This window comes from Tachysurus vachellii, chromosome 17, assembly GCF_030014155.1.
Source record: "Tachysurus vachellii isolate PV-2020 chromosome 17, HZAU_Pvac_v1, whole genome shotgun sequence".
Taxonomy (NCBI): Eukaryota; Metazoa; Chordata; class Actinopteri; order Siluriformes; family Bagridae; genus Tachysurus; species Tachysurus vachellii.
Window position 1 is genome coordinate 10,805,460 of NC_083476.1, and position 24,351 is coordinate 10,829,810.

The following is a 24,351-nucleotide window of genomic DNA, read 5'->3' on the forward strand; positions in this document are numbered from 1 at the left end:
ATGAACCTCAGTCCAAACACACACAGGGGAACAACTGCATCAGCTCCCGATCATCATCATCATCATCATCATGAGAAGGGGAAAACACACAGTACTGTCAGAGTGTTACTAGAAGGCAGTCTAAACATCTATTTTATAAAATGCTTTACATTACTGTATGATTTGCTTGCACTGACATGAATGGAATGGTCTAGGTGCTTGTCATAAACAATGAAAGCGTGGTCTAGGCGCTTGTCAGTAACAATGAAGAAAGTGTCGCCTAGGTGTTTGGTGGCAACAATGAAGGAGGCGTGGCCTTGATGTTTGTCAAAAACAAAGAAGCTGAAACCCTTTTGTTTGGTGGCAACAAAGAAGCTGTAACCTTGATGTTTGTAGGTAGCAATGAAGGAGGTGTGGTCTAGGATATAAAGAAGGTGGGGCCAAAGTGCTCGTCAGTCACAGTGAAGGAAGTGTGGTATGTGTATCGATCAGTTTCAATTAAATATGCATTGGCCCAGGTATTTATTGGTAACAATACAGGAGGTGTGGTCAATCTTAGCAGATTCTTAATAAATTTTTCATATATTCAGGCTGTATGTCTAATACTCCTCAGGAATTTCTATTAACTCTATGTTTCAGTGTGGATTCAAAACTTCAAAATTCAGCAAAACCAGCTTTTATAAAAGACATCTTTCAGCATGGAGAAGGGTGTAAGACTGTCATTACCCACACTTCCTCTGTGGCAATCTGAGGTGAAAAGATAGGAGCAGATATTCCTTACTAACTGATCATGTTCAGATGAAAAAGGGATACAACAGGATTTGTCCAGCATGGCATTGTTACCTGATAGCAGGTTAGAAATAATGCATATTTTATCCTGGATTTTAAAGTGAAAGTCATTTGTGTCATCGGATACTGTACGTAAATATGCTAGGGAAAGTCAGAAACTGTCACCGTTTCTAGCAGGGCTGAGGTCTGGATTTGCACCCAGAGGGTTATTTCAGAAACATTCTTACATTACTGAAGCATTTCATTGCTTCAGTCTTGTAAGAAATCAGCTCTCTCTCGATTGTTTATTTCTCAGATGAGCCTTCAAACTGTTGTGTTCCAATTACCTGTTTGACTCTCATGATCTTGAACATCTTCTCCAGCTGAAATTGCAGTTGTTGATCAGGATCTGATGAAGGGAAGAAGGGTTTGGAAACGGTTTGGAAACAATTAGGAAACGAAGAATCCAGATGATAAACAGAGCACAGTGTGGTGTACAGACACACAATCTTCTCCTTTTCACAGTAGGATTAAAAACTCTTAATCAGAATGGCACCATACTGCAGAAGGAACTTGACAATGGTCTAATGTTTAATTTTCCTTTCAACTGAAAGGAAACTACAACAGGAACATAAATCAATTACAAGTAAAATTAAAGATACAAGCAGCATTTTGTAAGGTAAAGCACCCAGACTTGGCGTGCCGTACATTCATAGACGTGCTGTCAGATTTGTTGGCAAAACGTTCTTTTGTTAATTGTGGTGAGGTTTACTCTTAAGCTGACTGCAGTGAGATTTAATGAGTTGGTGAATTGGAAAAAAAATGTAGAAATAAACAGTTTGTGACAAAAAAAATTCAAGATGGCAGAAGATTTAATTGGCCACAAAAGTCTGGATTTTACATTTTTGGATTCAGTTGTGACCATAATTGTTCAGATTAAGCTCAAATCTGACCACATGGTAACGCTAGAGTGTTGGCAGCACTTAAAAAATTTCTGCAGATGGTTCTGTGGGTGACAGACACCTGAGACAAGAAAAATGAGAAGAAAGAAAAAAAGAAAGAAGAAAAACAAAAACAAAAAAGTTAGAGTAACAATAGCATGCCTGTGCATCTTCTGTGCTTGGCTACCTAATAAAAACTAGTCAAGGTGTTTTACATAACAGAAGTATGATAGAGAAGAAGAAAATGATGGAGACGAGAACATAATGTATAATGTGTATAATCTGTGTTTACCTTGCTGTAGCGAAGACTACAGAGTGCCATGACTATGGGATCAAGCATTCCAGTTTCTTAATAAAGTAAAGTATTGTTATTCTTATCATCCGTATTACTATTCGTAAATGCCAAGCCTTTATGGTTTGTGTCTTGGGAGAAACACATAGATACAGGTTCTAGTAGAATGTTTTTGAAACCTATGAACCCTTCATTTCCTGAACCCCTAAAGAAGCTTTTAATTCTAGTAATAGTTGTTTTATACTCTTACGTCAGGTTTCCTTGTTTTGTCTCTTTCAAAAGTAACCCTTAAAGTTCCTAGCATCTACAAGCATGCAACACACAGGAATGACTCCTTTGAAGGCAGGAAAATACTTTACGTTCTTGTTATAGAGCCACTTCACTGTGTGTGTGTGTGTGTGTGTGTGTGTGTGTGTGTGTGTGTGTGTGTGTGTGTGATTTTTGAGAGATGTCATAGGGTTTAGTATAAACGCAGCTACTGTAACTTAGCTAGTAATAAAACATGAGACCTCACTTAAGTCCTAGCCACATAAAGGTCAACATGTGCAACCTACTGCAGGAAAAAGTACATGCAAAATACAAAGTAAAAAATACACAAGAAAGCACTGACCAGTGTGTATACTGTATATTAAAAAGTACATTGTGCAACTAGAGCAATTGTAAACATATTCAAACTTATGTAGTAGCAGCAGTTTGATGAGGTATTGAAAAATGTGGTATCTCTGGAAAATTGTCTGTAGTGTGTGATTGCGTGAGTGAATGAGAGTGTGTGTGTGCCCTGTGATGGGTTGGCACTCCGTCCATGGTGTATCCTGCCTTGATGCCCGATGACGCCTGAGAGAGGCACAGGCTCCCCGTGACCCGAGGTAGTTCGGATAAGTGGTAGAAAATGAGTGAGTGAGTGAGTGAAAAATGTGGTGTGCAAAAACAGCAATTGAGTGAGTGATTAGTGTAGTTCACACAGTTGGGTGTAAGTGTGTGTCTGTTCGGTATAGTTCAGTTTTGTTTGTTCAATTCAATTCAATTTATTTGTATAGTGCTTTTAACGATTTCCCATTGTCTCAAAGCAGCTTTACAGAAGTATGGAAACAGAAGAGAGAGAAAAAGAAATAAATATAAGAAGAAGAAGTAGAAGAAGAAGAAGAAGAAGAAGAAGAAGAAGAAGAAGAAGAAGAAGAAATAAGTATAAAGATAAATAAATTTTGTATAAATATATACAATTAAAGTTTGAAATTAATTTAAAAAAGGTACCAGAAAAAGGCTTTGTTGAGAAGCCTGATGGCTTGAGGGAAGAAATTATTGCACAGTCTGGATGTGAGACTTTTTCAAGATGTGAGACTTTTTTACGGTACCTTTTTCAATATGGCAGAAGGCTGAAGAGTGTGTGAGGGGTGTGTAGGGACATCCACAATGCTGTTGGATTTGCAATCCAAGACGATGCAGTTCCCAAATCAGACAGTGATTCAGCTGCTCAGGATGATATTAAAGGCTCCTCGTTAAAATGTGTTCAGGATGGGGGAGGGAGATGTGCTTTCCTCAGCCTTCGTAAAAAAGTAGAGTCTCTGCTGGGCTTTTTTTACTGATGTAGCTATTGTTGAGTGACCAGGTGAAGTTCTACGCCTGATGAAAACCAAGTGTAACCAGGCAAGTGCCTACCAGTAGGGGGGTGTGGTAGACTACTTATTCCAAGACTTTTTAAGCAGGCACTGGGAAGAGGCTTTGAGATTTGGGCCTTGTTTTAAAAGCACATGGGATATAATGCTGCTTTGTTTGGTTGTGTCTGAATTTGCCCCAGATGAGGTAGGCTGGCTGGTTATTCTTATATTGTTTGATTTGTTTATTTATTGATATTTATTTTGATGTTATGGGCAAATTGTGTTTTTGCTTACCTAGATGCAGATGAATTAAGTAATGCTGACTGTGTATGTTGACAGCTGCTGGTATAGGTAAATATATGGGCTTTGTTTAAATTAATTAAGATGGGATGAAATGTTTGAATTGTATTTTTCTCTGGTAATGTGTTTTTATTCAGATGTGAATAAATGCTCAAACATTGACTGATGGTTATATCTGCTAAAGAAGGTAAATCTTCTTCTTCTTTCGGCTTTTCCCTTCAGGGGTCGCCACAGCGAATCATCTCTCTCCACCTAACCCTATCTTCTGCATCCTCAACACTTGCACCCACTAGCTTCAAATCCTCATTAATTACATCCATATACCTCCTCTTTGGCCTTCCTCTTTGCCTCCTGCCTGGCAGCTCCATGTCCAACATTCTCCTACCAATATACTCACTCTCCCTCCTCTGAACATGTCCAAACCATCTTAATCTCGCCTCCCTAACTTTGTCCCCCAAACGTCCAACATGGGCTGTCCCTCTGATGTACTCGTTCCTAATCCTGTCCAATCTTGTCACACCCAAAGAGAACCTCAACATCTTCAGTTCGGCTACCTCAAGCTCTGACTCCTGTCTCTTCTTCAGTGTCACTGTCTCTAAACCATACAGCACGGCCGGTCTCACCACTGTCCTGTACACCTTCCCCTTGATTCTTGCTGATATTTTCCTATCACACAGAACTCCTGACACCTTTCTCCACCCACTCCAACCTGCCTGCACTCGCTTCTTTACTTCTTTCCCACTCTCTCCATTACTCTGGACTGTTGACCCCAAGTACTTAAACTCCTGTACCTTCTTCACCTCTTCACCCTGTAACCTTACTATTCCACTTCCCTCCCTTTCATTCACACACATGTACTCAGTCTTACTACGACTGACTTTCAAACCTCCACCTCTCCAGGTTTTCCTCCACCTGCTCCCTGCTCTCACTACAGATCACAATGTCATCTGCAAACATCATCGTCCAAGGAGACTCCTGTCTGACCTCCTCTGACAACTGGTCCATCACTATAGCAAACAGGAAGGGGCTCAGAGCCGATCCCTGATGCAGTCCCACCTCCACTGTAAACTCCTCTGTCTGACCTACAGCACACCTCACCACTGTCCTGCTCCTCTCATACATGTCCTGCACCACTCTGACATACTTCTCTGCTACTCCTGACTTCCTCATACAGTACCACAGCTCTTCTCTTGGCACCCTGTCATACGCTTTCTCTAAGTCTACAAACACACAGTGCAACTCCCTCTGACCATCCCTATACTTCTCCATCAACATTCTCAGAGCAAAAATTGCATCTGTTGTGCTCTTTCTCGGCATGAAGCCATACTGCTGCTCACAAATTTCCACCACCTTCCTTAACCTAGCTTCCACTACTCTTTCCCACAACTTCATTGTATGGCTCATCAACTTTATCCCCCTATAGTTGCTGCGACTCTGCACGTCACCCTTATTCTTAAATGACAACTCGCATGGTTAGATTTGGCAATGCTAAAGAAGGTAAATGTGTTTCATATGTTAATTAAATTGAGATTGTGCAGTTGGTAACTGGGGCTTTAAATGTTTAGTGTTTTAATAAAAATATAGGATGTATTGTTAATTTTGTTTTCTTCTGTTTTAGATTTAAGTCAATTGCTGTTTCTCCTGTATTGTTTTTGTTTGGTTCCCTGGCTGGCCGGTCTCAGAGGTGTGTGCTACATAGTGGCAGCACGTGTATTTTGTGGTTTGTTCGTGTATGAGTCTGGTTGGCTGGGTTTTTTTTTTTTTTTTTTTTTGTAATTCCTTTTTACAGTATAAAAAATTCCCAGCCTTACTGTATATTGCCAGCTTGATTCTTAGTGCTTGCTTTCTGTATGTGTGTGGGCCTTTTCTTGTATGGGATCTATGTTTGCCATGTTTTCTTGATGTGGTTATGAGTGAAGGCTTATGTTTTGAGTTGTTAGTTTTATTTGAATTGTGGTGTTTTTTGCTTTTCAGTGTGAATTATCAGGGAGATGCTGCCTTATGCTTTAAGGGCCTGCCACATGCTAGGAAACTAGCTAATATAGTTAGTGTGAGTTGGCTGTTAACATCTTGGAGAGCTGGGACCACTTTTTGATGAGTTATTTACATAAATCATTTTGTCTGTTTTGTGTATATCCTTTGTCCTATTTTTGTAATAAATCTTTGTACCTTGAATGACTAAGTGTTTCTTTCAACTAATTCTGAAGGAGTGGCACAGTGGTACACAAGGAAGTGTGATCAGTCCCAGCAGGCTCAACTTCTCAGTCAGGTGCTGAGGGATGATTGTATTGAATGCTGAACTGAAGTCAGTGAACAGCATTTGAACATTTATTGACCAGGTGGGTGAGGCCCAGATGGAGGGTCATTGCAATGGCATTGTCTGTGGAGTGTTTTAGACGATACACAAACTGAAGGGGGTACAGTGAAGATGGTAGCTGTGTCTCTTGATGTGCCTCATGACAAGCCTCTCGAAGGACTTCATCATGATGGGTGTGAGTGCAAAGGAACAATATGACACATTTACTACTTTTGGGAACACTAGTTTCCAGAGGAATAACAAAAAGAAAAAAACAGTGATCCGTGTTATTTGATAGCTAGAGGAAAACAGTCACTCAGGATTTTAGATAAATCCATTTACTAGACGCCTGCAAATTTTCATAAATAAGACTTAAAAAAAAATAAGACAAATATTTACACTTGCTGTACATTTACTAAATGCTACTAACTGAGAAGGTCCCATATAATTACGTGAGCTGTTAAAAAAAAAAAAACAGCAACTTAATTCAATAGGGCAAATGCAACTATGTTTAATATAACTGACACTGAAGGCACATAATCAACAAACTAAGACATGTTTTGTCAACCTGTTGAATCAGTTACCCTTGTTCACTCAATAAAATAAAATGTATCCAGTAATGTAATAAAAAATTATTTTAATATTTAGATAAGTCTGTTTTATTATTGGCCATCCTAGAACCTGACTTCATTCCATTAGAGCATAAAACTGATTACATGCAAGTAATCTTCTATATTAATGATCCAATATAAATAACTGACATGCTTTTCAAAACTTGGCACCATTAAGTTCTGCATCTCGAAAAGTAGATTAATTAAAACATGAAAAAATAACATTTAGATGCTAAAAATATCAATCCTGTTTTGCATTTGTATACACACAGTATGCTAACCAATTATTTGTAATGCTGCTCTTTTTAGACACACCTCTCAAATGGGTTTAAATTTGGCTGTTATTTGATAATTTACTCTGTAGTGTGTGTGTGTGTGTGTATGTATGTCTAAAATCGTACTTACCTGTTTTAGTGTTCTGTATCTGGGATCACTAGCTCCTCCTTATATGCTCTGAATATAGTGTCACTGTAATTTTTTCACAAGTGAAAATCACACAGTGGTGTATCCCATGTTTAATCACAATATTAAATACAAATAATGGGACATTCAGTTTTCAACAAAAAAATATATTTTGCTAGCGCAGCATTTGCCAGGTGAATGGAGCGGAAGCTTTGCTATTTTTAAATACAATGTTTATGATAGATTGATATCAAATGCTATTAGTGCATTGTCAGTTTTTACCAGTCACATTAGTTTAACCAAAAATATCCAAAATCTTCCTAAGGTCCTAAAATATTTTCTTTTATGTAAAAAATACAATAGTATTCTTTGCATCCATGTGTGTTTACATCTACGGTATTGAGAAGTGCAACCGTGCAAATACTGGACCTTTTAATAGGCCGGTAATGGCAACCCTACGCTAATGAAGACAAGAAATCCTGAAAGGCAACCCTATTGTATACAGAAGTATATTCTTATTACTTTTTATAATATGGCAGTATTTCACTGCATTATACACATATTTAAGTGCATGTACATACAAGGTAACAGCCATTATTTGGTTTGTGTATATATTGCTGCACAGCTTCCATATTGATTGTTATTGCTCTCGTGATAGAGCAGTGTAAACACCACAGAAACATAATGCTAATGTACATTCTTTCTTTGTTTTCTACACACAAACTAAGGCTATTGAAAGATAGCTTGGGCTTATTGTATATACTATTCAGTATAAGACAAGTCCCAAAAACAGTTGTACTGTATTTTGGGTATAAAGTGAGCGATAAGGCAGCTTTACATATTTAGCGTAGATTCCAAGGGGTATGTGGAAGGATAGTAGAGTAGAGTAATTTTCATCTACAACCCAAGATATTCTGCCAAAAAGACCACCAGCACTTTGGTGAGATTCTCCACTGTATGACCATGAACCTTGTCTGCACTGTCCTCTGGTGTGTGCCGATATGTCGGAAAGGGTGTAGCAATCATGTGTAGCACTGGAACCCCTACAATCAGCCCAAAACAACAAGGAATTATTTGGCAATTTAAGGAATAAAAAGAAGCAAACTGTTTAATGTCCATTTGATTTTGACTAAACTTCTCATTCTTACCTTGCTGAAGAAAAGGCTTATGGTCATCATCTACTGGTCCCACAGTTATATCTTTTCTGAAGTATGCCTGCTCAGTGGGATGGGAAGACAGCAAGCCTAGATTATGGAGTCTCTTTTCTTTGACAGAACCAGAGATGCAAAGTTCATTAGAACAAAATGATCATTTTATTCATTAAAAGGTGATTTTAGCATAATATATAAGGTCTGGAGGACTACAACATGCAACTTTTATATGTTTTAGAAAATGTATAGTTTTCTTTAAAGCCTTGGAAAATCCTCATTTTACACCTATTTATTTATTTATTTATTTATTTATTTATTTATTTATATATTTATATATATATTATTTTTTTTAAACAATTTCTACATATGCTCCTTTATTTAAACTTTGAAGCCTTTGTTGTCAAACCAGCAGCTATTCAATCAACTAAATAAAATAGCATAGAAATAGTAGTAGTTGTAGTACAGTACTACTAGTAGTAAACCTCTCAACTCTGAATATTTACACATTTATTTATACATTTATTTTACAAATATTACATTTATTCACACTTCTCAGTGGTGGATAGTAACCAGGTCGTAAGTATACCTTCAAAATGCCAAAAGAAGAAACAAGAGCAAGAGACAAAAAATACTGCATTACTGATCAAATGTTTAAGACCATAGCCTTTAAAATTAAAATCTGTGCAAAAACAGTCATACTGTCACACATCACTGTCATGAGCTCCTGATGGCAAAAGTAAAAAGGTTTTTTGTTTTTGAACGTGGCAGGATTGTTGAGTTGCACAAGCAAGGGCTCTCGCCATGTGCCATTGCTGCTGGGGTTCGATGCAGTAAGACAGTCATTTTAAATTTCTTAAAAGATCCTGAGAGTTATGGGACAAAAAATCAAGTTGTAGACCAAAAAAATTTCACCTGCTGGAAAAATTTGATGGCTCAGCTGATGGCTGCAAAAGATTTCTCCACCAATGCAAGATATTCTTTAATCACCAGCCAGATGCCTACGAGGAGGACTCTACCAAGTGTGCATTTCTCATGACCCTTATTTCAGGAAGGGCTCTGGACTGGACTCTGGGAGTTGATTAATTCCCCTAAAGAATTTACCCACCGCCATTGAAACAATATGGATCAACATAAGTCTATAATAGAGCTACCACCCCCAATCCAATGGACAAGCAGAGTGACTAACCAGGAGTTAAGAAAAAGCTATGAACTTTGACAAACATATGACATTAAAGTGAGCTTCTCCTGTGGCAAATATACACCCAAAACACCTATAACCATGCAGCCACCGGTCTCATCCCATTCCAATGTATCCTAGGATACCAACCACCTTTTTTCCCATGGTTGGGGGAACCATCAAAGGGTCCCTGCCTTGAATGACTCGTTCCGTCGTAGCCAGGAAGTCTGGGAAAATGCCCATGTAAGCCTACAGAGAGCAGTCCGAAATCAGCGCTCCTAGGCCAGTTAAGCTTGTTGGGCTATCCACCAAAAACCTGCACTTAAAAACAACATGCCACAAACTCAACTCAATACATCGGCCCATTCAGGATATTAAGACAAATCAACCCAGTGACATACTGTACTGTCTACAGCCACCTACCATATATCACCCTCATTTCATGCCTCACTCATAAATCTAGCCCACCCTAGAGACCCTAACAGCACCGACCCTCTACCAGCACCCCACCCACTGAGGTTGATGGGGCACAAGCCTTCTTGGTCAGGTCCATCATGGATTCCTGGTGACACAGGTGTCACCTTCAGTACTTCCAGTTTTTATTCTGGGTGCTTAATTATAAAAGCAAAGAGCATGCCATTTTTCACGCAAAGTATCGTCAACTCTGTTGCATACCAAGCCATTTCTTTTGCATTTGTTTGCCATTCTGTGTTTCACCCTTTGTTCTGTTTTGTACTTAACGTTGGCTTAGCCCTTGTCTGTTTTGTTAGCCTAGCACCTTGCTACTTTGTTTATTTGCCTGTTTGCTACATTTACTTGTTTGCCTGTGATTTTGGATTGTTTGCTTCTGGATGTATTAAAGCTGTGTTTTATCTGCACATGGATTCTAGAGCCTCCTCATTACACAGTTATTATAATTCATGAGTGAGCTGTGCTGTTGATATAAATGTCAAAACACTACAAATGTGCTTTAATTCAAAATGATCTCACTTCAGGACTAAACTTCATTACCTGCCAAAACAAGTTGATCAAACCAGCGTGCACTGTTCTGAAAATGATTCACAAATGTTGGACCTGGGGCACCGATCAGAGCCAAGAGAATGAAGAGATCCTAGTGATTGCAATAAAATTGTGTTATTATCAGTATTTTTGGTTAAAATGTAACAAAATGAAAGAAACAAAGAAAAAACATCCACACACTCTTACCACGGCATGCAGCAGTGTTGTGTGTTCAGAACCTGGAGGATGTGGAACACGGGACATGTGTTCTGCGAGATGTCGGGAACCGTACAGAGAGTCAGAGGCAGTCCACTCCTGAAAAGCCTCTGCCCCATCAAAGAAGACCAACTGAAGTGTCACATGAGCCATCTTCAGAAAGAGCAGACACAAGAACAGTGCTCAAATGTATTCAGTGGTGCGTCTGTTCCTACAATCTTAAAGATATTTCTCTTTCTATTCCTATTCTATTTCCATGGTACCCATTCTGTACCATGTCATTCCTTACCACAGCAATAGACAAGGATATGTCATTTCTACACTTCTAGATCATTATCTCTTTATAGTATATATAGTATACTTCTAATATAGTATAGTGTATATATAATATAGTATACTTGCTAAAATTTTATAATTATTTAACGTGTATGTGGTAATTTTTGCAGCTCCTCAACACATTTAAAAATATGTAACCTACATATAAGGCTCATTCTTTTGTTTTTGCTCTATACTGAAGACATTTGTGTTTGAGATCAAAAGATGAATATGAGACAATGGATCAGAATTTCATCTTAGAACATGACACCCAATTTTTAGTAAAGGGTAAGGACAAAAGAATTGGCCTTGCTGTTTTCAGAAGATTCTACACACTCTTAAACAGGTCTATAAAGGTCTATAACAGATAATTTAATATTAGATCGAGATTAGATTCAACTTTGGGTACAAGAAAAGGAAACACAGGTAGCATCTAACCAGAAATGCAAAGTAGTACATAATAAATTCACATAAATTCTGTACCTTCACACACACACACACACGCATGGATGCATGCGCGCGCACACACACACAGGCAATCATTTTTACACACATTTACCTAAGATTAAAAAAAACTCACTCTCTCTCTATATATATACAGTATATATATATACATATTCCCATACCAGACTGTGATACAGCTCACCACTGCACAGAGGATGAAGTTCTTCAAGATGGTTTTTACTCAATATTCACAGGAAGAAGAGGCACTGGACAGCCTTCTTGGTCAGACTGGACGTGTTAGTGAACCAAGACAAGTCCTCAGAGTTATGGATCCCCAAGAACTTAAAGCTGGTAACACATTCACCCATCACCCCATTGATGTGAATAAGGGTGTGTGTTACCTCTCTTCTTTCTAAAATCCACAATAGGCTCCTTGGTCTTGCTAGTATCATTGTCGCTGATGAGGCCAATCACAATGGTGTCATCTGCAAACTTGATTATGGCTTAGTATTAGTACTCTGCACAGGCCTGCAGTCATGGGTGAAGAGAGAGTACAGGAAGAGACTCAGCACACAGCCTTGGGGAATACCAGTGTTCATGCTGTGGTCTGTTGCTCAGGAGGTCCAGTATCCAATTGCAAAGAAGGTGTTGATGTCAAGTTTAGCGATTAGCTTGGAGGGTATGACTGTATTAAACGCTGAACTGAAATCAGCAAACAGAATTCTTGTATAAGTGTTCTTGTTATCCAGGAGAGGTAGTATGGTGTGTAACACCATGGAGACAGCATCTTCAGTGCTCCTGTGCCACCCAAAGGTTTTGGAGATGGAAAAAATGCGCAAGCATAATCATATGAACAGCTTTGACAATTGCCAAATTATGAGGAGCAAGTCAAGGTAGTGGTAGTGGTGAATTGGCCTAATCCCAACACCATTAAGGAGATGCAACACTTCCTTGGCTTTGCCAACTTCCAGGGATGTTTAATTCGGGGCTTCAGTGCAATTGCTCTCCCCACATGCATTTCAGCAGAGGCAGCCCCAAGCACCTGGTGTAGAACCCAGCACCCAAGCAAGCCATATTTCAGCCCCTGTCCTTTAACAAGCTTATCCACTCAAACCCCTTTATAATGAAAGTTGATGCCTCGCAGACAGGGTGCAGACTATTTTCCCTCAGGGCTTCATCAAAAGAACTGAGCTCCATCCAGTTGCCTTCTTCTCTCAGCAACTGTCAGCAGCCAAATACAACTATGACATGGGCAACCAGAGTTGCTGGCAGTGCAGTTGGCACTGGAAGAGATTAGACACTGACTGGAGGAGAATATCCTTCAAGAACATCTTCTATGTACCTTGAGTATCTGTGTACCACTGTCCACACAAGTGTCCCTGCTCCCAAATTGCCCGATTTCTTCACAGATCTGCCCAATTCCTCAGGCCTCCCCATAGTCCGCATAGTCATAGACCAGTTTTCCAAATCAATGTTCATGTTACCTGAACTGGTCTCTTCCAGACACAGATGGGTGCTTTCCCACACCTATTAATTCTGCTGCTAAGGGGTGTAAGTGATCGCCCAGTCTAGTTCCCAGATGACAGCACTCATTAAACAAGAAGAGGACAGAATGAGCTCTTCATTACCCTCTCAAGGGTTGACCACATGCAAGCAGATCATAGAATCCACCTTAGTATTTTGGAGCCAGGTCTAAAAGAAATGATAAAATAGAGCCGGACAAAAATTAATGACTAGAAGAACTGACCAGGTTTATTATACATTTTACTGGTTTCAGATACTCAGTATTCTTGTGGTCTGTAAATATGGTGAAAGGGTGAGTAGCCCCCTTCAGCCAGTGGCACCATTCTTTTACTGGCCAGTTAACGGGTTTACTGCTAGTAGCTCCTGGTTTCACTCATAGTTTTGTTCTGTGAGAGATAGTTTTTTGGAGAAGTACAACACTGATTCTGTTCTCTCTAAATTGCCCTTTAATGGATCCCATGCCCTTTTCTGACACATCAACTTTCACCAAAAAGGGCTGAATTGAGTCAGGATGACTGAGAGCCTTCTTGGCTTCTGAGTTCTGAAGCCCTGACTATCCATGGCTGTTGAGGAGTAGCCACTAGCCTTAAACTTACCCTGATATCTAGGGATTATGGAGCTGCAGCCAGGGGAAGCCTATGATGATAGGATGCTTTAATGTTATGGAGCTCATGATGGAGTGCACTGACTGGAGAAGGAGCTGAGTGTTTGCAAGAGAAAGTGTGACTTTTAAAGTCATCTAGACACTGCTACTTTTCTCCCTTTAGCTGTTTATGAGCTGTGATGCCATGCCACTGATTTGGCTTTCCTGCTTCATCCATATTATCAGTTAGGATATGGGGGAGCAGAAATGGATGAAGATGTAGCTGATCAATTTATGATGCAATGTATCCCAATGGTGTTCAGTGGGTTAGGGTTAGTTTGGTGCAGATCAAACAAGTTCAAGTGAAATGCTACAGCATGCAAAGACATTTTACACAATTGTTTGCTTCCTACTTTGTGAAAAAAGTTTGGTGACAGCTCACATATGGCTGTGAGGGCCTGCCATACATTTTATGTTTAAACTTATGTTATCCCAGCTATAATCAGTTGTTCCCTCACAAGATTATTTTTTTCTCTCTCGAGCTTAATAATACAAAAACTATTCCAACAAACTGTAAAGTGTAAACTCATAAACATTTTCCCCATATACTAACACTACAGTCCATGCTGTTTCATCTAGCTATGAATCTATTATGGAAACCTGCTATAGCAAATACAGCAAATGTAGTTTTTAATCCAAGGGAATTTCTACTACAGTATAAAGAAACTAAAATGTGAGAAGACAACCATACTGATGAAGGGGATTTACAGCATATGATAGATTAAGGTAAATTATAAATGTTAGTCTTTCTGTGTTTCAGATAGAAACACATGTTTCAGATCCCAACACATCATTATTTTGTATAGATTCCAATAAGAAGATGCTAAAAATATAACTTCAAGTTTTAAGTTCCTCTCACCTCTGTGACATCACCTCACATAGCAGAAGCTAACTTTAATAATAAAGTAGAGTAGAATCTAACTTCAGTAGTATGTTAGGTCAGATGTGACAGATAGCTAACAAAATAGACTGCAGTTGCAGAGATAGTGCTATTGTTTTAGATATTGTTTTAGTGAGACTGTGGTCATTATACACTCAGATTCTTTTATTTTTGCTGACAGAAGTGGAACCCAATATGATCTTCTGCTGTTGTAACCCATCCATTTCAAGGTTTCATGTGTTGTGTGATCTGAGATACAGGTCTACTCACCATGGTTGTAAAGAGTGATTATATGAGTTACTATAGACTTCCGGTCGACTAAGACTAATCTGGCCATTTTCCTCAGATCTTTTTAATATGCAAGGTGCTTCAGCCTGCAGACCCTCTGCACACAGGATGTTTTTTGTTTGTACCATTCTGTATAAACTCTAGAGACTCCTGTGTGTGAAAATCCCAGGAGATCAGTAATTTCTGAAATACTCAAACCAGCCCATCTGGCACCAAAAACCATGCATTTATAAACTCAATAAAAACACACATGTTCTTAATTCTGATGTTTGATGTGAACATTAACTGAAGACATATAGTTGTGCAGGTGTTCCTATGAAAGTAGATGGTGATTATGTCATTTAAAAACAAAGAAGGCCAACAGAACCTACCTGCTGTTTGAGCATTTTTAGGTGGCTGTCCAGTGCTGTGACCAGTTCCAGCATCATAGCACAAGGAACAGCTGAATCACTTGCCCCCACAAACACATGCTTTGGCTCATGATTTCCTAAAGGTATGTTCTTTGTGTCATAATGGCAAGCTAAAAGTAGACGGCGAGGGGCTATGGGGTCCAATACCGCCAGGATGTTGGAGAAATTAATTGGACCATGAGGGGTTTCAGAGTTGAAGGAATCAATCTGCACTGTCCACCCCGCAGAGAGAGAGTCCAGCACTGAGGAAATATGCTGAATTAAACACAGAGAAGAAATTCAACAATGTAAAAAAATGTGTAAATACACTACAGTTGTTAAACCTATTCTCTATACATCATGTCTATAGTGTATATGTGATTAACATGTACAGTATGGCACCTTTTCCTGTCATGAGAAAAGAACTAAAAATCTGATCACTCAAAACTAATCTGTTATTCAAACCATAAAGATGGTAGAATGAGACAAACATGAAAGAAAATCTTACCAGATGTTGTTACTGAGTTCAACTACACTAGAACACACAGACATACAGACACACGGGGCAATCACTTCTACCCACATATCCCTAAATATATATATATACAATTTTATTTATTTATTTATTACAGTGAAATGTGTGTAGAACTGCTTGCCCATCGTAACTGTTTGTATAGTCCCCGAAGTTTTAAAGCAGTTTCTGGACACATTTTTTAATATGCTGATTGTCCATCTTATCCTTACTCAATACATAACTTTACCCTTCGAACGGTACGGCTACCACGAGAGCCTGGATGTCGCTCTATGAGGATGGGCTGGAGATGGGCATACCACAATCGAGCCCAGTTTACCCCAGAGACAAGCCGCTTCACCTGGGCTGCGGTGGGTTTTCTCGGTCTGTGGGTCAGCTAGGGAAAAAAAATGATACATTAACTAAGAGGTGTGGGATAAACATTACCAGATTGATATGACTGATATGTACATATGATATTTTGGTATTAGGGTCTTGAAAGCATTATTATTTTGAATTGAATAAGGCAAAATCTCCCTAAGATTGATCTAATAGGAAAAAAAATGTATACTAAAAAATCAAAAATGAGAAATTAATATAAATTAAATGAATTTTTAATGCCTGCCACATCTTAATGTTGAGCACCAATGACTTCTTTCTTCCTACATGAAAATCTCCATTAAGGGACTCAAAAATATGCCCACATTTTCATCACATATTCAAGCCTCCATGCCTTGAAGACACTACTTAAACATGCAAAACACATAGAGATGTGGGTTACCCACTTTATCCTTTTTTAGGTCTGGAACTCTGACCAATAAATCTTCCGATCTTCTTGTTTCATGGTCAGACAGCATTAATCCCAAACTCAGAGTCACTGCCAGCAGCACACACAAGCAGAGCAGTAGCAATCTCATTCGGCAGACAGGCGGCTGACTGCACAAGCCAAAAACACAGCTCAGCTGAGTGGACTTGGACCTTCTGCGCTTCATCTCAAACTGTGCAGAAAGTAACACAATCCATAAACATAAACATTAATATTTTCAATTCAATTCAATGTGCATAGCTTTCATTAATATGGTAAATGGCTTCATGTATAATTTTATTGCATAGTTCTGGTGCTGTTTTTCAGGATTTGAGCCCTTTAGTTCCAGTGAAGGTTAATGTTAACGCTAAGACATTGTAGGCGATTGTATGATTCCAACATGTTGGCACCATTTTGGGAAAGGCCCTTTCCTATTCCAGCATGAATGTGCCTAACCCTAACCCCTAACCCTGTGCACAAACGATTTCCTTAAAGACATGGTTTGACAAATTTGAAATGGAGGAGCTCCAGTGAACCCTCACCTCAAATGCACTGAACATTTGTGGAATTAATTGAAATATCAGTTGCAACCCAGGTCCACCATCAGTGCTTGAGCACACAAATACTTTTTTTTGCACAGCTTTCAACTGACTCACTGTATGTAGACAATGTAGAAAGCATTCCCAGAAAGGTGAAGGCTGATATTGCTGCAAAGGCAATGGAGCACTGTAATAATGCCCATGGTTCTGGAACAAGCTCATATAGGATTGTCTAATAATAAGATTTATTGTTATTCCTCTCCTCACAGAGAGTATTATTTTAGTATGAAATATAATTCCCCTAGAATCACAGTGCTGCCCACAAAATAACAATGTCAGACAATGTGAGAAACACTGTGACAGACAGTGCAAAGTCAGTTAATAATATATATATATATATATATATATATATATATATATATATATATATATATATATATATATATATATATATACTGTAAACAGACAGACTATATAAAAAACCACAATGAACACTAAACACTGCTAAACCAACTCTATTGAACAGTGGTAATGATAGTCCAAATCTTTATTACTGTTGTCCGTATTATTATTGAGATCATTAAAATGAACATTTTGATTATTTTCTAAAGGTTTTAATAAATACTGTAGGAGATTAAGCGCAATGTCCCTGTAACAGTTACAGTATCTAGGCTAAGAACAGTACAGTGTATATACAGTGTATACAGTAAAGCATCGCACTTACCAGCAGTGGCACTGAGAGTTCAGTTTACACAATGCTCAACCTTCATGCAATCGCCTAGATTTCAGTAAACTGCATCGGCCCCGCCATGTTGTACGACTATTCCAAAAGGATTTAATTTAGCAGTTCATATTTATATAACCTTCGTATCGTCTTTCTCCTGAAGAACACACAGAACGCGCGCGGCTCTGTGCTCTAACATGGTGTGACAGCGATGTGCCGAATCTGAGTGAATCGGAGCTTACTGACTGAACTGCATCTGAATGATTCATTGAGCCAATTGTGCAAATGATAGTTTATCCATTTTAAAAAAAAAAGCTCATGCGCGCACAAACACACACACACACACACACACACACACACACACACACGCACAAACACACATATACACACACCCTCACACACACACACACACAAAACGATGTCCTTATTTTTTTATTTTGTTCACAAAATTGACTGTGCAAGATGGTCACACAAAGCAAGAGTTCTTTTAATCTTGTATGCTAAATCCCACTGGTTCCTTCAAACGTCACCGAAAACTAATCAGTGAGTAAAAGATTCCACTCGTTTACTGTCCTAAACTAAATGAATCAAACCACTAAAAAATCATTTCCCCAAGAGTAAAACATGCAAACGAATATGTTTGTCCAGTAAAGTAATTATTCTTTATTTGTTTTTGTTTGTCACTTAATACTGACAGCTGAGGTAAAATTCATTACAGATGCATAACATTTTCCGCATAGTAACAGCATAGCAACGATGCTGCCAATAAGATACACTTCAATTCTGCGCTAGGATACAAATTTGTTTGATAAATAGCTCAAGTGTTTTATTGGTTGTGCGCTGACCAATCAGTGAGAACCAGAAAAATAACTCTAATTTTATTTCAGCCAATGGCAGATAAGCAGGACTGCGGTGCGCCGGTCCTGTCATAACAATTCATAACAGGTGCTAATAAAGGTAAGCAACACCAGCTGAATTTATACATTAAAAATGTAAATTATACTTTGTTGGTTTATTGTCCAGCTTTTTACACTAAACATGTCTCTCTGGTACTAGTAGTCATAGTGGTTCAGAAGGCAAACTAATGTTAAATACGGATCTGTGGCAGTCACATGTACACTCACCTCAAGGGAGAAATCTAAACAAGGATGAAATAAATAATAATAAGGATGAAATGAATACATTTTATTCAATCATTTATTTTTTATATGTTTACTCATGTACACAGGTCTGTGGTGTTGATGAAGCCATGCTGCCAGGCAGTATGAAACTGAAAGACAACTTTTGCAAGAAGAGCAAGAAGAGGTGATAAAACAGTGTAGTGCACAGATTATAAAACAGAAGACATACAAAACATATTTCAAGATTACAGAAAATACAGTGCCCCTGAGGCAGTTTCAAAAATGTATCACACACACACCGACCCCCACCCCACCCCAAACACACACACACACACACACACACACACACACACACACACACACACACACAGACAGATAGATAGATAGATAGATAGATAGATAGATAGATAGATAGATAGATAGATAGATAGATAGATAGATAGATGAAGAGAGAGAGAGCGTTTGGTTTTAGTTTTGTGCATTCTCAGCCAGAAATGGATCTTTAACAGTGAGTAAGCCTGTTTTCATCACTCTGGATGGTTTATTAAAACTTGTAAGTAAATGATAAAGGCTTACGAATGATTGCAACTTGTGTTCAGTCAGACTGTATAGAGTCATTGTCATGCATGGTGGGAGTGATGGTAAAATCTGAAAAATTTTTACCATCTGAAAATAAATCTGAAAATGATTTATGGGAATCCTGCTTATATTCAATCTGTCAATCTAATATACAGTCCACTGTAGGTAAATTATAAATTATGATAGTAGTATAATAGAGTGCCAGGAAGAGATGCTGAGAAGGTTGCAAGTGCAGGTATGACAGTGTGTGAACAAGCACCGGCAAGAGCAAACAAGTAAACCAGAAACTAAAAAACTAAAAAAAAAGAGACTATGAAAGATCAAAAGGCTTTGTAACAAAAGGTATATAGCGTATAATTCACCATGTACTCCAATTAAATTTATTTGTATAGCGCTTTTAACAATTCCCATTGTCTCAAAGCAGCTTTACAGATGTATGGAAACAGAAGAGAGAGAAAAAAGAAATAAATATATAATAATAAGATGAATAAAAATAAGGATAAAAATAAATTAATTAGTATATACAATTAATGTTTAAAAGTAATTAAAAAAATATTAACTTAAAATTTAAAATACTATATTCATTCATTCATTCATTCATTCATTCATCTTCTAACGCTTATCCGAACTACTTCGGGTCACGGGGAGCCTGTGCCTATCTCAGGCGTCATTGGGCATCAAGGCAGGATACACCCTGGACGGAGTGCCAACCCATCGCAGGGCACACACACACTCTCATTCACTCACGCAATCACACACTACAGACAATTTTCCAGAGATACCACATTTTTCAATACCTCATCAAACTGCTGCTACTACATAAGTTTGAATATGTATATTTGAATATTGAATACGCAATCACACACTAGGGACAATTTTCTAGAGATGCCAATCAATCTACCATGCATGTCTTTGGACCGGGAGAGGAAACCGGAGTACCTCGAGGAAACCCCCGAGGCACGGGGAGAACATGCAAACTCCACACACAAGGCGGAGGCGGGAATTCGAACCCCGACCCTGGAGGTGTGAGGCGAACGTGCTAACCACTAAGCCACCGTGCCCCCTAAAATACTATCTATCCTTATAATCTATCCTTATCCCTAATGAGCAAGCTGGAGGTGATGGCAGCAAGGAAAAACTACCTGAGATGATATGAGGAAGAAACTTTGAGAGGAACCAGTCTCAGAAGGGAACCCGTCCTCATTTGGGTGACACTCTACAGTAAATAATGAAAATGTAAAGATGTCCTTTCTACAACAGTTTATAATAGTGCAACTGAAAGCTCCTGATAAACATCGTAAACTCTGAATTCAGCACAGAACTGATTGCTGATAAAGACCAGACCACACGGCTGACTGACACAACATTGGTTCAAAGAAGGCATGACAGTCTACGGGCGGCTCCATCCACAACAATCCGATGAGACACTGGCTGACCATGCAGATCAATCCCGGGCAAGGTGACCACCGGGTGACGAGACTCCAACCAGCAGTAGAACATCAGGATTGACAAAGTAGCTCCGTAAGAAGAGAAGATCAGGCTAGAAACTCGGAACACTGGGAGCTTGGGAGTGGCATATATACCTCAACAGAGAAAGAGAAAAATTGTTGCAGACAACGACTCCGGCAAGACTAGCTATGACAGCATAACTAAAAGGCTAGAGCCAGAAGGCATGACAGACATGAGGGCTTCCTGGGACATAAAGCATCCCACCACTCCACAGTCTGCAAAACTGAGTGACTTGCGAGGGTGGTAAGCCGACAGCATCCAGACATCCCAGTTCACCAAACAATCTATGCCCATGAGCTCTCCAGATCTACTCCTTTACCTAAGAAAAGCTATTCATAAAAAGCTAGACTAAACAAATGTGTTTTTAGGATGGACTTAAACATTGAGACTGTGTCTGAGTCCCGAACACTATTTGGAAGTCTGTTCCATAACTGTGGGGCGTTGTGAGAAAAAGCTCTGCCCCCTGCTGTAGCCTTTTGTTCTTGAGGTACTACCAAATAGCCTGCACCTTTTGATCGAAGTAGGCATGATGGATCATGAAAAACCAAAAGATCTTTCAGGTACTGTGGCCACGAGATCATTAAGTGCTTTATAGGTTAATAATAGTATTTTATAATCATTGTGAAACCTGGCTGGGAGCCAATGCAATGATGATAAGATAGGGGTGATATGTTCATATCATTTGGTTCTAGTTAGGACACCAGCCGCTGAATTCTGGACTAACTGGAGCTTGTTTATGCTTCTACTGGAACATCCAGACAGTAAAGCATTACAATAAACCAACCTAGAGCTAACAAATGCATGAACTAGTGTTTCTACATCATGTAATGACATCATATTTCTTATCTTAGCAATATGTCTAAGATGAAAGAAGGCTAACCTTGTGATATTATTTATGTGAGCTTAAAGTGAGAGACTGGTACCAATATCACACCAAGGTCTATTACTGCTGCACATGATGTAATAGAAAGACCATCCAGAGTTACTCTGTAATCAGAAAGCTTACTTCTGACTGCCTGTTGACCTAGTAAAAGCCTTTCTGTCTTGTCAGAGTTAAGCAGGAAGAAGTTAGTAAGCATCCACTGTCTAATGTCCTTCACATAATCTTCAATCTTATTAAGATGGTGACTCACATCTGACTTAGCTGAAACATATAGCTGCATGTCATCAGCATAACAGTGGAAGCCAATACCATGTTTACAAATAATTGCACCAAGGGGTAGCATATATAGGGAGAAAAGCAATGGGCCTAAAACAGAACCTTGCGGAATACCGAACATTACCTTTGTTTGTTTAGAGTAGTCACCATTTATATCTGCAAACTGATTTCGATCTGCCACATACGACCCGATCCAGGAGAGGGCTGTCCATTTAACACCAACAACATGTTGCACTATTTATCTAATAATCCTTTCAAGTAGAATAGCATAATCCACGGTATCAAAAGATGGACTAGGATCGAGTAATACTAGCAAAGAGACACAACCCTGATCAGAGGCCAGTAACAGGTCATTTACAACTTTAACCAGCGCTATCTCTGTGCTATGATAAGGCCTATATTCTGACTGATACCTTTATGAATATTATTAGTATGTAGGTATGAGCATACCTGCTGTGCTACAACCATTTCTAGGATCTTGGAGATAAAGGGGGGGGTTTGATATTGGCCTACAGTTGGACAGCTGGCTTGGGTTGAGGTCAGATTTTTAATCAAAGGTTTGATAACTACTAGCTTAAAATATTTCAGCACATAGCCAGTGCTAAGGGAAGAATTTATTCTCTTTAGAATGGGTTGGATAGCTACTGGTAATATCTGTTTAAAGAAACATGTGGGTAAAGTATTAAATAATTCGTGGGAAGTCGTGGCCTAATGGTTAGAGAGTTTGTTTCCTAACCCTAAGGTTGTGAGTTCGAGTCTCGGGCCGGCAATACCACGACTAAGGTGCCCTTGAGCAAGGCACCAAACCCCCCCAACTGCTCCCCGGGCGCCACAGCATAAATGGCTGCCCACTGCTCCGGGTGTGTGTTCACGGTGTGTGTGTTCACTGCGGTATGTGTGCACTTTGGATGGGTTAAATGCAGAAAACGAATTCTGAGTATGGGTCACCATACTTAGTTGTATGTCACGTTACTATAAATAAAATCTGTTATCTTCAATATGGCTGGAGAAATACACCGATCTAGCAGCATATCTATTCATTGTTTCTATTGATCTATATATTGATTGTTTAAACAATTAATAGCTCTGAATGCCTACCCCTGGTTTGAGCCCTGGGTTTGGCTCTGAAGACTTTAATTGATTCTTAAAAATATAAACTAACACAAAAACCAGAGAGCTGTTTATAGGAGAAAAGCAAGCTTGTGTAATTTCTGTAGTAAATTGTTGATTGGATTTGCCTCTGTCATCCACTATTTATAAATGCTGGTAAATCTGTCTATTTTTGCGTTTGATCTGTTTGGTAATATTTTCAGAGTCAGACTGGGGAATCCTAACTAAGAACTACTTACAACTTGTTCCTTAAATCTCAAATAATAAAGGCTTTCAGGAAACCCTTACAAGACTTACGTAACATAGGCCCTTCTTTAAGGAGGTCATTATTCACTTTACAAATTACATCGTTACATCAGGTTAGTTCATATTATCACTTACAGTACATTTTAGCAGCTATTAACAGTTTCTTTATGACTCTCTCTTGATGTTAAGACAGAAAAATGCAGCTTGTCATGTTTTTGAGAAACTGCACAGTGTTAAATCCTCTATCCTAAAAATTTCACAGTGTTGCAGCTTTACTTCTGACTTTTACAAATTGCTAACACTGAACACTCATTCCATTTGAACATTTTCTCACTATATCAATATTTACTCAAAAGATTTAAATCTATTTATGAGGAGCATCCTGCATACAAGGCTCTATGAATGAGCTGCTATAAAAACAATAACATAATGAGCTCATTACTACAAACCTGTGATTTGTAGCTGCAGTACTGTCAAAACTGCTGTTATAGAAAATTAAGAAACACCTTTGACCAATCATACTTGAGCTAGACTGCTGTGATATAAATAAAAATGTTCAACTGGTAAAAGATCATTGGGTTTTTTGTATAGGGATCGATATTACTGGAACACTAGCTGGAGTAATCGCCTGAAGGAGATCCGCTGCCTTCTCCCTGTTTCAGAGCCAGCAAGTGGACGAACTCTTTCTAAGGTAGCCATGCAGTTAACTCAGACTATGCAGACATAAATTATCCTCAAGTTAGGGAAAAAATGATAATTTTCTGTATTTACATGTTCTTGCCAACAGAAAGAGACGTTAATCCACATGCTACAATATTTTGACTTTCTCCAGACCCAT

The 24,351-nt window shown here is 38.8% G+C and overlaps 1 protein-coding gene across 1 annotated transcript; it reads right to left on the reverse strand.

Annotated features, from left to right (window-relative positions):
- Nucleotides 1-7,282: 7,282 nt before the first annotated feature.
- Nucleotides 7,283-17,977, reverse strand: qpctlb (glutaminyl-peptide cyclotransferase-like b). The gene is made up of 8 exons (XM_060890759.1): nt 17,790-17,977; nt 16,507-16,719; nt 15,972-16,118; nt 15,193-15,486; nt 10,719-10,880; nt 10,524-10,623; nt 8,333-8,449; nt 7,283-8,227 (listed from the first exon to the last, which is right to left on the reverse strand). Exons 2-8 carry the CDS (start codon nt 16,711-16,713, stop codon nt 8,082-8,084), a joined length of 1,173 nt encoding a protein of 390 aa, XP_060746742.1. The 5' UTR covers nt 16,714-16,719; nt 17,790-17,977; the 3' UTR covers nt 7,283-8,081.
- Between the last annotated feature and the right edge of the window lie 6,374 nt (nt 17,978-24,351).

Bases quoted from the DNA above. Each gene is read 5' to 3' on its own strand.
- qpctlb (XM_060890759.1), bottom strand. From the start codon at position 16,713: ATGAAGCGCAGAAGGTCCAAGTCCACTCAGCTGAGCTGTGTTTTTGGC. The intron at 15,487-15,971 runs GTAAAGTTATGT...TGTTTAATTCAG, and splicing joins GTAGCCGTACCGTTCGAAGG to CATATTTCCTCAGTGCTGGA. The intron at 10,624-10,718 runs GTAAGAGTGTGT...TGCAATCACTAG, and splicing joins CAACACTGCTGCATGCCGTG to GATCTCTTCATTCTCTTGGC.